The sequence below is a fragment of the Dipodomys ordii genome, unplaced genomic scaffold (genome assembly GCF_000151885.1).
Source record: "Dipodomys ordii isolate 6190 unplaced genomic scaffold, Dord_2.0 Scaffold95, whole genome shotgun sequence".
NCBI classification, from domain to species: domain Eukaryota; kingdom Metazoa; phylum Chordata; class Mammalia; order Rodentia; family Heteromyidae; genus Dipodomys; species Dipodomys ordii.
Genome location: NW_012267311.1, coordinates 5,893,561 through 5,905,128, shown reverse-complemented (window position 1 = coordinate 5,905,128; position 11,568 = coordinate 5,893,561). Strand labels below are relative to the sequence as shown.

Below are 11,568 nucleotides of genomic sequence, written 5' to 3'. Positions count from 1 at the left end.
GACAAGCTCATGTGTCAGAGTGCAGCATATTTTCAACTTAGATTTATTGATGTTTTTGCTTTTCAATTTGATCTATTAGTTTGTGAGTCTGTGCACATGTGAGTATAAAGCTACTTTGTACAGAGCCCAACAGGATACAAAGCCACTCACTCAAAAAGCCACTCACTCAAACTGGAAGCGAAGCCCTCCATGTCCATATTATGAAACAAGGGAAAATAGGATATAAGCCACAGGAGAAACTAAAGTGCTGTGTGTGCTGGGCCAGGCTGGTGGTGCCAAGATTATGTGTAGCACATCACTAAGCATGGGAAGATCAATGTGCTCAGTGGAGCTGGAGAAAGCCAGGTAATTTTTAAGCTACTTCAGTGAAAAGTTGATAAAGCAGTGTTTATTTAATAATTTAAACAATGATTTTTCTAAAAGTTCTTTCAGAAATATACATGTAGATATACAAAGGATGAATTAACAGATCCAAAGCCATGTAATTTGAGGGCTAATTCCTTGTTATGTAAACATTTTTTAATTGATTTATTTAGTTGGTTTTGGGACTTGAACTCAGGGCCTGGGTGCTGTCCCTGAGCTTTTTCACTCAAGGCTAGCACTGTACCACTTTGAACTACAGCTCTACTTCCGGTTTTCTGGTGGTTAACTGGAGATACAGAGTGTCAGACTTTCCTGTCCGGGCTAGCTTTAAACCATAATTCTCAGATCTCAGCCTCCTCAGTGGCTAAGGATTACAAGTGTGAACCACCAGCACCTGGCTATGTAAACGTTTTATAAACTTGACATTCAGCAGGAAAGTTCCTGTGAACTAGGCACTGTGGATAAAACATGGTCCCTGATATTAGCCTATACTACAAACATGGAGGATGTCAAGTAAAGGCAAATGCCACTGCCACCTTTTACCCTGTTCTTTTATCAAGACATCTCTGGAACTTCACCTCCTGTAGCTACCCATCATTCCACTGAATTCCGAAGAACATAGCCCTTTCCTGATGATACTCCTTTCTTCAATGCTTCAGGCCAGTTGTGAGTCTCAAAGTAAGTGGACAGAATATCAAATACTGTTAAGAGAGTAAACAGAATATACAATGACCATACAGGGAAAAGAACTAGGAAATAAACTAATGAGAAAAGGGTATTCTGGAATATTTTACTGAACGAATGTTCTCTGCAACACACATGGTATTAGGTCTTAGGGGACAGAAGCAAGGAAAAGATCTGCCTGTTCACAACAACCTCAACCTACACCTAGAGACAGGCTTGTGAATGGACAGTACTACAACACAGTAACACAGTTCCACAGGAACAAAGAAAACAACTACATGGCCATCAAGAGGGAGGGAAGCTCCAGCTAAGATGTTCCTGCATTGAATCCAGGATAACAAGAAGTGAGTGACTGGCTAATAGGAGCTTTGAGGGTAAGGCATTCTAAGTAAAGAGAACAATTGCAAGTATCTAACACAGTTAGAGACCAGGGAAAAAAATGAATGCCTCTCAGTGGCCAGAATAAAGGCCACAAAATGCACACAATGAAGTCTAGTCATATAAGTTACAGGAGGCCTCTAGAGTTAAAGAGGTATTTATACTTAAAACATGCAAGCGAGTTGCTGGTGGTTGATGCCTGTAATCTACCTAATCAGTAGATTGAGATCTGAGGATCCCAGTTCAAAGCCAGCCTGGGCAGAGAGGTATGTGGGACTCTTTATCTCCAATTAATCAAAACAAAAAACTGGGAATGGGGCTGTAGCTTAAGTGATACAGCACTAGCCTTTATCGAAAAAGCTCAGGGACACACACACATACTACATGCAAGGTAGCCTAAGAACTAGCATACATTGGGTATGGATCATGTGAGCAGTACCTTGATTGATAGCCAGTATCTCTGAATGATAGTTTTTCTCATTCTGGCACCTAACCATGTATTCTTGGATTGGCAAACGGGCTGTCTTGACAGAGTGCTCCCAGGCCTTTTGAAATGTTACCTTCTGTAAATCACAGTTAAATATCTTCATTATAGAAATTATACATCAATATATTCTGATTATAGTACACATAGCAAATCAGAGGATTCCAATTAAAAGCCAGTTTTGGGGAAAAAAGTCTGGAAACCTCATCTCCAAAATAACTGGGAAAAGCTGGGCTGGAGTCATGGCTCAAGCTGTAGAGCGAAAAGACTTCAAATAGAAACAAAAAAGAAATCTGAAAACCCTACTGAGTTCAAAGTTCTGGAATAAGATATGTCAGCAGAAGTTAGTATGGGAAATAGAAAATTAGTCCCTCACCAAGAGCAAACTGCTGAATATTGAGTCAATGCTTATTTGTTCAAGATCAGAATTATTTTTTCAGAACTAAAGAAGCTCAACAGTGGCTAAGTATGTAATTACAAACTAATGCTGATTCCTGATTTTTGTTAGGAATATGGACATAGCTGCTGAGAAGAGGGACTTCCTGGGGCAGGACAGTGACTTTAGGAAGAGCTATCTCTCCTCTAAGCTCCTGAGCCCTTTAGGAAAGAGGCAAAAAGCCTCTAAAAGTACCTTTCAGAAAATAGATTTTGAGGCTAAAATCTTACCTTCTGAATGCTTTCATCCACAAGCCCACCAAGAATGTAAACTTTGTTTAGGTCAATTTCTTCAAGAGCTAATAAAAAAATGAAATAGTGGTTTATAACTTCTAAATCCAAAGTAAGCAAAAGGAAAACAATATTAACAATAAAAGGCGAAATTTAATGAACAGAAAACAAAAATATAGTAAACACAATAAAACAAAATATTGATTCTCTGAAAATACCAATAAAAACAGACAACCTGTTGACATATCTAATGAAGAAAAAGGTAGGAAATCCAAATCAACATGAGATTCAGAAAAGGAGCAATATTAAAACTACAGAAGAATGTAATTAGAAGGGAATATCATAATCAATACTAGAAGTTTTGAAAATTATGTGAAATAAGATTTTTTTTTTTTTGTCATCTGTCCTAGGCTTGAACTCAGGGCCTGGGCTCTGTCCCTGAACTCTTTTTGTTCAAGGTTAGTGCTCTACCACTTTGAACCACAGCACACTTCCAGTTTTCTGGTGGTTAATTGGAAATAAAGAGTCTCATGGACTTTCTAGCCCAAGTTAGCTTTGAACTATGATCCTCAGATCTCAGCCTCTTGAGTAGCCAGAGGTATGAACTACCAGCGCCCAGCAAATAAATGATTTTCTAGGAAAAAAACTTAACATTGATCCAAGGATGCAATAGTGGGAGCTGACCAGGGAACCTGGGTCGCTGGGCAGAACATGAGGTCCAGTTGAGAAGAAGGTCCAAATCTGTTTCCAGTGCATACTTGGTAGATGCAAAGCATGCAGTGACTATGTACCTCCCCTTTTTCAGATACTCCTTAAGTGGCTTAACAAACTGTCACAGGAAATAATGAAATAAAGAACTAGGAACAAAAGTACTATATGAATCCATGCAGTTATATACGTACCGTGTTCGGAATCAGGAGTCAGGTACACAAGGGTTTCCAGAGGAAATAAACTAAAGCAGTCGTCTTCGGTTATGTCTAGCTGGAAAATGCAAAGTATCTAATGTAATAGGAATGAGGTTAAAATGTAGCTCACAATTCAACTAGTAGTTACTAAGTAACTAGTTACTAGGTTTCTCACAGGTATGTGTGTGTATTTTATTTATTTATTTATTTGTTTGTTTGTTTGTTGATTGTGAGGCCTGAACTCAGGCCAAGTGCTGTCCCTCAGCTCTTCAGCTCAATGCTAATGCTCTACCAGTAGAGCCACAGTGCCACTTCCGGCTTTTTTCTGTTTATGTGGTGCTGAGGAATCAAACCCAGGGCCTCATAGCATGAGAGGCAAGCACTCTACCACTGATCCAACTTCCCAGCCCACTACTAGTGTATATTAAAACTTCTCAGTTGGAGAAGGGATCTTAGAAAAGCATAGGCATTGAAACATTGAATTGAGAACAACAGTGACATGGGGCTCTCACACAGGGACAGGGACATGTGCCAGGACTATGGTAGAGGAGTAACATCAACAGGGATGACTTGTTGAGATAAGATTCACATATGAAAGGGAAAGAATTCAACCAAGGAAATCATCTAGGAAAAGCAAGAAGGCAGAAAAGCAAGGGAACCCCATAGCCCTAGAAATGGGTCCATTTGGCTTACATACAAGAATCACAGAAAAGTGCAGAGAATGAAAACTGGAAATGGCTGTATTACAGGGGAGATTAGTAGGACAGTAATAGCAGCACCACCTAGTGCATCCCTCATGCTCATGGCCCCGATGAGCCTCCCTAGGAAGGCTGTGATTGCTCAGTCCCAGCTATACTGTACAAATACTACATTTTCAGTGACATTTCTTAGAAACTGAGCTGAAGTCTCACTTGCATATCTGTTACATTTATGAGATCCTAGGCAAAGAGTGGAAAAGACTTAGTATTACCTATAACTTGTCAAATCCATACTACTTCTAGAAGCATTTTTTTCTCTTCATCTAAAAATCATGTTTCCTAATTTCACACTGAGAGTGTGTTAGGAGTTAGGAGAGGAATTAGGACATTTTCCAAAAAAACCTCCCAAAACTGGAATATTCCCTTGAAATCTACAGGGGACTGGTAAGCTATGCATACCCTCATCTCTAGATTACTGTGGAACCCACAGAGTACTAGCTATAGATCAAAATATAAAAAAGTAAAACAAAGCAAATACTATTACCCTATTGTACTTTTTAGGAAATATAAACAACCTGCAAAAAGGTACTTACCAGGTAAGTAGAAAATCCATCATTCATCCTCAAACATTCTTTGTAGAGAGGACTGTCACTTGTGAATCCAGTGAGGTAGATCCAAAAGGGCCTGTCAGCTTTTCTGTTTGAACCGTACAACCTTCGGATCTGTCCAGCCAGCCTACTCAATTCCTTCAAAGGAATATGGACAACTCAGATTGGAGACATGCTAGCTTACTCTAAATACACTATCATGAACAAGTTCAATGAACCCTACTCCAGAAAGGCTACATCCAGAAGGATGGCTTCTCCAGGGATGACCACACACATGTTACACCCTCTAACCATTACAGCTTAACAGATGAAAGTTAATGAAACCTGAACTCCTCCACCTACTGACCCTGCTACTGTCTATTTAGTATGATACATGAAATTCACTATGTGATATGTATGCTTTAAAATAGAGATGACCAAAATTCTTATACTCCATCAGATACATTTAGCACCTTTCTCCCTAACTTCAAGAGATGCTACAGGGTTGGAAGCTTTAACTTTCCTTTGTTTTCTAGAAGGTTGTTTCACAGCTTAGTCTAAATTTGTTCAACAGAGAAATTGATTCATCTGATTATCTCAGCTAATCTTGTTAACTCCTTCAGAGAGCTACAGAGGTTCTATGAAAGAACTCCAACTCCACTCTGAAAAACATACAGACACCAGCACATACAACAAGGAAGTCTGAAAATAGATTTGTTTGAAATTTATATACTGTGGAATAAGACCTAAAATTGAGGCCCAGTAGTACCTGGCTGCCTTGACTTCTGGTGAAGGATTTTAAATGGCTCAGTTCAAGTTCCCCTCAAACTCTACTCCCACAGATAAGATTAGCAACCTCACTTAACACTCCACTAACAGACACAAACAAATAAGATTAGCAATCTCACTTAACACCCCACCAACAGATACTAACATTGAAAATATATGAAATAAGAGAAGCCAGGCATGGTATATTCCAGAAGCAGAGGCAGAAAAGAGATTAAGTTTAAGGTCAGCCTGGTCACTTAGTGAGGTTCTATCTCAAAAACAAGACACAATAATCAAATGGTAAAATGATGGCAAACACAAGAACCTAAGTTCAACTCAAGAGTGTGTAAGAGAGGAGAGAAGGGAGAGAGGAGAGAAATGAGAGACTCAGTGAAAACTGATGGTTACTTGTAGAGAAAGTCTACCATGCAACAGAACAGGGCTTCTCAACTTCAGCATTATTGGCATGCTGCAAGACTGCTCTGTGCATCACAGGATGTGTGGTCTCAACCCACCAGGAATCAGCATCCCTACTGACTCAAGGGTGTGGCAACCCAGAATGTCTCCAGATGCTCCCAGTTTCAGTTAGGGTTTTCCTGTTTTGTTTTTTTTTTCAGTTAAATTAATTTTTAAAATAATCTTTAAATTGTTATACAAAGGGGTTTCAATTCAACACATCAGTTTATGAGTACTATATATCTTTTTTTTTTCTTGCCTGTCCTGGGGCTTGAACTCAGAGCCTGGGCACTAACCTTGAGCTTTTTGCTCAAGGCTAGCCCTCTACCACTTGAACCACAGCACCACTTCCGGTTTTTTCTGTTTATGTGGTACTGAGGAATTGAACCCAAGGCTTCATGCATGCAAGGCAAGCACTCTACCACTAAGCCACATTCCAAGGCCTCTTCTTTTTTTGTTGCTGTTGTTGGTCATGGGGCTTGAACTCAGGACCTAGGTATTATCCCTGAGCTCTTTTTACTCAAGGCTAGTGCTCTACCACTTTGAGTCACAGTTCCACTTCTGGTTTTCTGGAGTTGGAGATAAAGAGTCTCACAGACTTTCCTGTCTGGGCTGGCTTTGAACCTTGATCCAGAGATCTCAGTCTCCAAAGGAGCTAGGATTACAGGTGTGAGCCACCAGCATCCAGCTCAAGTACTATGCATCTTAATCTGTCACTTTTTCTACCATTCTCCCCCTATGGTTTTTGTTTTTATCTTTTTTGTTGTTGTTCTACATAGTTATAATAGGTTCATTTATTGATCTGCCTATCATTTCATGAAAATCGTGTTTTCTTCCTCCTCTTTTTTGTTTTTGTTTTTTGGTTTGTTTTTGTCAATCAAGGGGCTTGAACTCTGGGCCTGGGCACTGTCCTTGAGCTCTTCAGCTCAAGGCTAGCACTCTATCACCCACTTTACCACTTCTACTTTTCTGGTGGTTTATTGGAGATAAAGAGGTCTCATAGCCTTTCCTGCCCAGGCTGCCTTTGAACCATGATCCTCAGATCTCAGCCTTCTGAGTAGCTAAGATTTCAGGCATGAGCCACTGGCGCCTTCTCTTCCTGTTTCTTTGTTTTGTTTTGCCTTTTTTTTTAAATTACCAAAGCTGGCCTGGAACTCATGGGCTCAAGCACTCTTCCCACCTCATTCTCTCAAGTACGTGTTCCTCAGCACAGGCATAAGCTATATTTCCTTGCCTCGGGGACAAAATCTACACAACAATACTACCTGCAGAATATCCTAGATTCTTGGCAGGAATCTCTTCTATTTTCAGGGCCTTCTGTAGCTCTAGGTTAAGAAACCCAGTACACAGTTCTACAGTTCTACAACTCTGTCCCTATCCAAGATTCTCATTGCCCCAGACCAGCCTGGCCTGTAGCTCAAATTCTGTACTTCGTCTGCAGAACTCTCCATCCACTCTGTGGAAACAAACTATCATCAAGGCCCAATACTGGGCTTTCCATGGACCTCTGCTCCATCCTGGTCCATCTCTACCTGGCCCAAGCCTGTTGGCACTGACTCGTTACCAGCTCATCTATTCTGCATGACACATTTTGTTTCCTCACCCACCATGTAAATTCCTAGAAGAAACCAGCTTTGTCAGGCACTCAGCTGCTTTTTAATCCTCTTGCATTGAATGTGACATTGAACCCTTGCCAGAGGCTTCCCTTCCCATCTGGTTTCCTAGTCACTTCCCAACACCCCTGTCTAGCCACTTCTCCAAATCTTCCCACTTACCACTAAAGTCTTCCCAGACTCAGTTCATAAAAACCTTCTCTATAAAGGAGATGAGAAATAGTTCCTGCTTATCCCTGAGTACCACGTTTTAGTTTCTACCAGCCCATGGAACTGTCCAGACCAAGCAACCAACCAGAGAGCACTTGCCCTCTTAATACAACAAAGCCCACACCCCACAGGCCCTGGTAGTTCATTCTGTTCTCAAATCAACCCTACAAGGCCTTGTATAGTATGCAACAGCCTCCTAACCTTGGGTTGTGAGGGTATAAGACTAATAAACTGCCTTCAGTCTCCTCTGTCCACTATCAGGTAGCATCTATTCAGCCACCTCCAGAATCCCGGTAGAAGTCCCTCATGAATGGGATGAATGAGAAAGATACAAAAATGTATTAAAACACATACCCAGCAAGAAGACATTCCACCAAATAACCTCCCCACAACATGCTATGAAGCAAATATTCCCCTTTCATGCCAAATGACAAAGAGTCAGATGGAATCTGAAAGGTTCCATCCAGATCAGGCCATGAACAGAGAGGCAAAGGTGGTAGCTACAGAAAACCAAGTAAAATTTGCAAACAAAACCTAGGGCCACATATTCTCACCCACATTCTTCCCAACAGCCATCTTGGAACTAAGTGGCTCAGTGTAGAAATCCAAATACTTCTGGAAAACTAAAGAGCTCCAGATGCTGGCAGTGGTCATTCTCTTTGTAAAGGCTCTACCCTCCTGGGCTTAGTGCATGTTCTACCTTCTTTGTCATGTGGTTGGTCATACTCAAATCCACACATAGTCTTGGTCCTGAGTGTTTGGCCTCCAAAAGTTTCTCTTTGGTCAGGGCTCTCAGAAAACGTTTGCTGTGCTGGGGGCAAATGCCTATGGCAGAAATATAAAAAAAGGAGAGGGAATACAGAGGAACAGTGTTTTGTAAAAAACAGATCTCTTTTTTATATCTTTGCATACTGAGAGAAACTTGTGACTTCTACAGGTATTCATTCATTAGATCGAACATGTATGGTAGACCGGTACAGAGTGTGTAACCTGGAGCATACTATGTTTAAATCCAACTTCAGTTTGTTCAGCCAACATTTGCCAGAGGCTTCCCTTCCCATCTGATTAATTTATTAACTAAATTATCTTTGGCATATTATTTCATTTATCTGGGCCTCTATTTCTTCTACAAAATGAGATATAACAGCACCCACCCCTTCAATTCTTAGAACTGAACCTAGTACATAACACTGTATACATGTTGGCTGTTTGAGGTATTCTTTCTTCTACTTTCCAGCTTATAAATACACATGTCCTCCTGACTGTAAAAGAAGGTCTGTTGGAGAGGAAGAACTAATGGGTGAAGAAAGGGAGGAGGAGAGGGGAATAGAGGCTGAATATTATAGATGTGTATTATATATGTGTATGAAAACAGTACAAAAAAACACCAAAAACCATTAGAAGGGAGTGAAAGGATTCAGAACAAGTGATATCAGTGCAGTGAGTTTGATCAAAGTACATTGTTTGTACATGTGAGTATCATAATGCAATCTCTTTGTGTAATTAATTTATGCTAATAAAATGCTAAACACAAGCTAGGATGTACCTCAGTGGCAAAGTGCTTGCCTAGCAAATACAACATGCTGAGTTTGATCCCCAGCACCAAAAGCAAAAGACAAAAAAAAAATACTAAACACTATATGTGTCTACTAGACAGCTATACTTAAAGGGTCATCTTAAATTTTGCTTTGTGGTCCTTTGTTTTCCAGTAAAACCAGATTAAGTCCTACCCTTCAAGGCAACACTAAAAGTAGATACGATAATCAATATTCTCACTTATCATTACCTGGATTTTCTGCACGATTGGCTTTTCTTCTTTCTTTTTCTTGTTTTCTTTTGCTCTTCTTTGCTGCAACTATCCTTTCCCAATGTCTCTGTTTTCTCTGGACATTTTTCTTATCCAGAAAACAAAATTGTTTGAGAACTTCATAAACACCAAAAAGGAAAATGAATATTAGGAACAGCTACTCATTTTTTTCATTTACATATAAAGAGAGGAAAAGTTTTTTTTAAAAACAAATCTAAGGCCTGGGAATGTGGCTTAGTGGTAGAGTGCTTGCCTAGCGTGCATGAAGCCCTGTGTTCAATTCCTCAGTATCACATGAACAGGAAAAACTGTAAGTGGAACTGTGGCTCAAATGGTAGCCTTGAGCACAGTGAGACTCAGAGACAGTGCCCAGGTTCTGAGTTCAAGGCCTAAGACTGGCAAAAAACAAACAAACTAAGCCAGGCAGTGACTCACGCCTGTAATCGTTGCCACTCAGGAGGCTGATAACTACGGGTCACAGTTCAAAGCCACCACAAGACGCTTATCTCCCAATTAGCAACCAGAAAACCTGAGTGGAACAGTAGTTCAAAGTGACAGAGCACTGAGCACTAGCCTTGAGCAAAAAGAGCTCAGGGACAACATCCAGGTCCAGAGTTTAAAAACCTGCCAAAACCTAAGCTGGGTGCCAGTGGCTCACACCTGTAATCCTAGCTACTCAGGAGGCCAAGCATCGTGGTTCAAATTGAGCCCCCTGGCAGGAAAGTCCCAGAGACTCTTATCCCCACTTAACCACCAAAACATTGGAAGTAGAGCTGTGGCTTAAGTGATAAAGTGCTAGCCTTGAGCAAAAATGCTCAGGGACAGCACCCAGGCCCAGCACAAAAGAAATAAAGGAAAAACAAAAAAAGAGTAGAAGGTGTTTAGAGAAAACAGAGCCCCTAATACTCTGGTTTCTCTTCAGATCGTATAAATATTTCACCTTTTACTAAAAACAGAGCCCCTAAAAAGACTTTTCAAGGACACAATAAATCATTGTGACAGGGCCAAAAGCATAATTTACAGTTCCTGACCCTTTTAAGAACTTTACCTACTTTTCTTATGATTCAAATGAAACACAAACTTTAAACCCGTTAGCAGAAAATTAATTCACCACTTAGGATATTCCAAACTTATTCCTAGCCTGTTTTGGACTTAGGACAGGGTTCTATGGAACAGGCCTCAGCAGCACCCATAACCCTCACCGAGCACCAGGCTGTGCTGCCCGTGGGGAGCCCTTCTCCGTCTTGGCGCTCGCAGTCCATGTCCATTTGCAGAAGCTGGAAACTCTCCCAGAGTCCATCTTCACCCGTGGCCTCTAGGGTGCCTTCTGGTCCTTGCAGCACTGGTGACTCCCTTCCATGAGCCCTCCCTTCCAGTTCCCCATCCATGCACCAAGTCTTCTGTCCTTTCAAAGTGGGAAAAGGCACAAGCATGTAAGATACGATATAATTTCATGTACATGGTTAATTCCTGATACCTGAAAGCCAAATCTGTGTTAGTGACGGAGCAGAAGGGTATATACTGACCCATTTTTACTTTTTATTTTTCTGTAGCACTGGAGTTTAGACTCTGGGCCTGGCACTTGCTAACCAGGTGCTCTGCCACTTGAGCCATACCCATAAGTCTTTTTTATTTCTTCAGGTAAGATCTTACATTTCTGCCCAGGCCTAAGCTCAGACCAGGATACTCCAACCTACAGCTTCTGCAAGACACTGAGTCCAAATCTCTATCCCAGTAGACTGTCAAACAAAACCAAACCATCCTTTCCCTCTATCTCTGGACTTCTTCATTTAATTTTCTAGGTCTATTAAACAGACCATTAGTTTATCAAGGTGAAAGCAGATTTTACACTTTGCCACGATGATTATGTTTTGTCTAATCCCCAATAATGCTGTATTTATATTAGAACTCCAAGAGGCTCACACACTGCTGTGTCCTATAGCTCTGTT

General features: G+C 40.8%; 1 protein-coding gene across 2 annotated transcripts; it reads right to left on the bottom strand.

The window, feature by feature from the left end:
• Positions 1 to 733: 733 nt before the first annotated feature.
• Trmt10b (tRNA methyltransferase 10 homolog B (S. cerevisiae)) lies at positions 734 to 11,045 on the bottom strand. Of its 2 annotated transcripts, XM_013026593.1 has the most exons (8): positions 10,822 to 11,045; positions 9,599 to 9,707; positions 8,513 to 8,637; positions 4,772 to 4,924; positions 3,478 to 3,556; positions 2,576 to 2,643; positions 1,865 to 1,988; positions 734 to 1,064 (listed from the first exon to the last, which is right to left on the bottom strand). In XM_013026593.1, the coding sequence occupies exons 1-8, from the start codon at positions 11,005 to 11,007 to the stop codon at positions 958 to 960; spliced, it is 951 nt and encodes a 316-aa protein (XP_012882047.1). In that variant the 5' UTR covers positions 11,008 to 11,045; the 3' UTR covers positions 734 to 957. The 2 variants fall into 2 exon arrangements, with proteins under 2 accessions (XP_012882047.1, XP_012882048.1); XM_013026594.1 differs by lacking the exons at positions 8,513 to 8,637; positions 9,599 to 9,707 and having other exon boundaries at positions 4,772 to 4,913; positions 10,822 to 10,919.
• Positions 11,046 to 11,568: the final 523 nt, after the last annotated feature.

What these genes read in the sequence shown, in the direction of transcription:
- Trmt10b (XM_013026593.1), bottom strand. Translation starts at nt 11,007, where the DNA reads ATGGATGGGGAACTGGAAGGGAGGGCTCATGGAAGGGAGTCACCAGTG. An exon ending in CAATCGTGCAGAAAATCCAG is followed by an intron (nt 8,638 to 9,598) that starts GTAATGATAAGT and finishes TTTCTGCCATAG; the next exon opens with GCATTTGCCCCCAGCACAGC. An exon ending in CCAACCACATGACAAAGAAG is followed by an intron (nt 4,925 to 8,512) that starts GTAGAACATGCA and finishes ATTCCTTTGAAG; the next exon opens with GAATTGAGTAGGCTGGCTGG.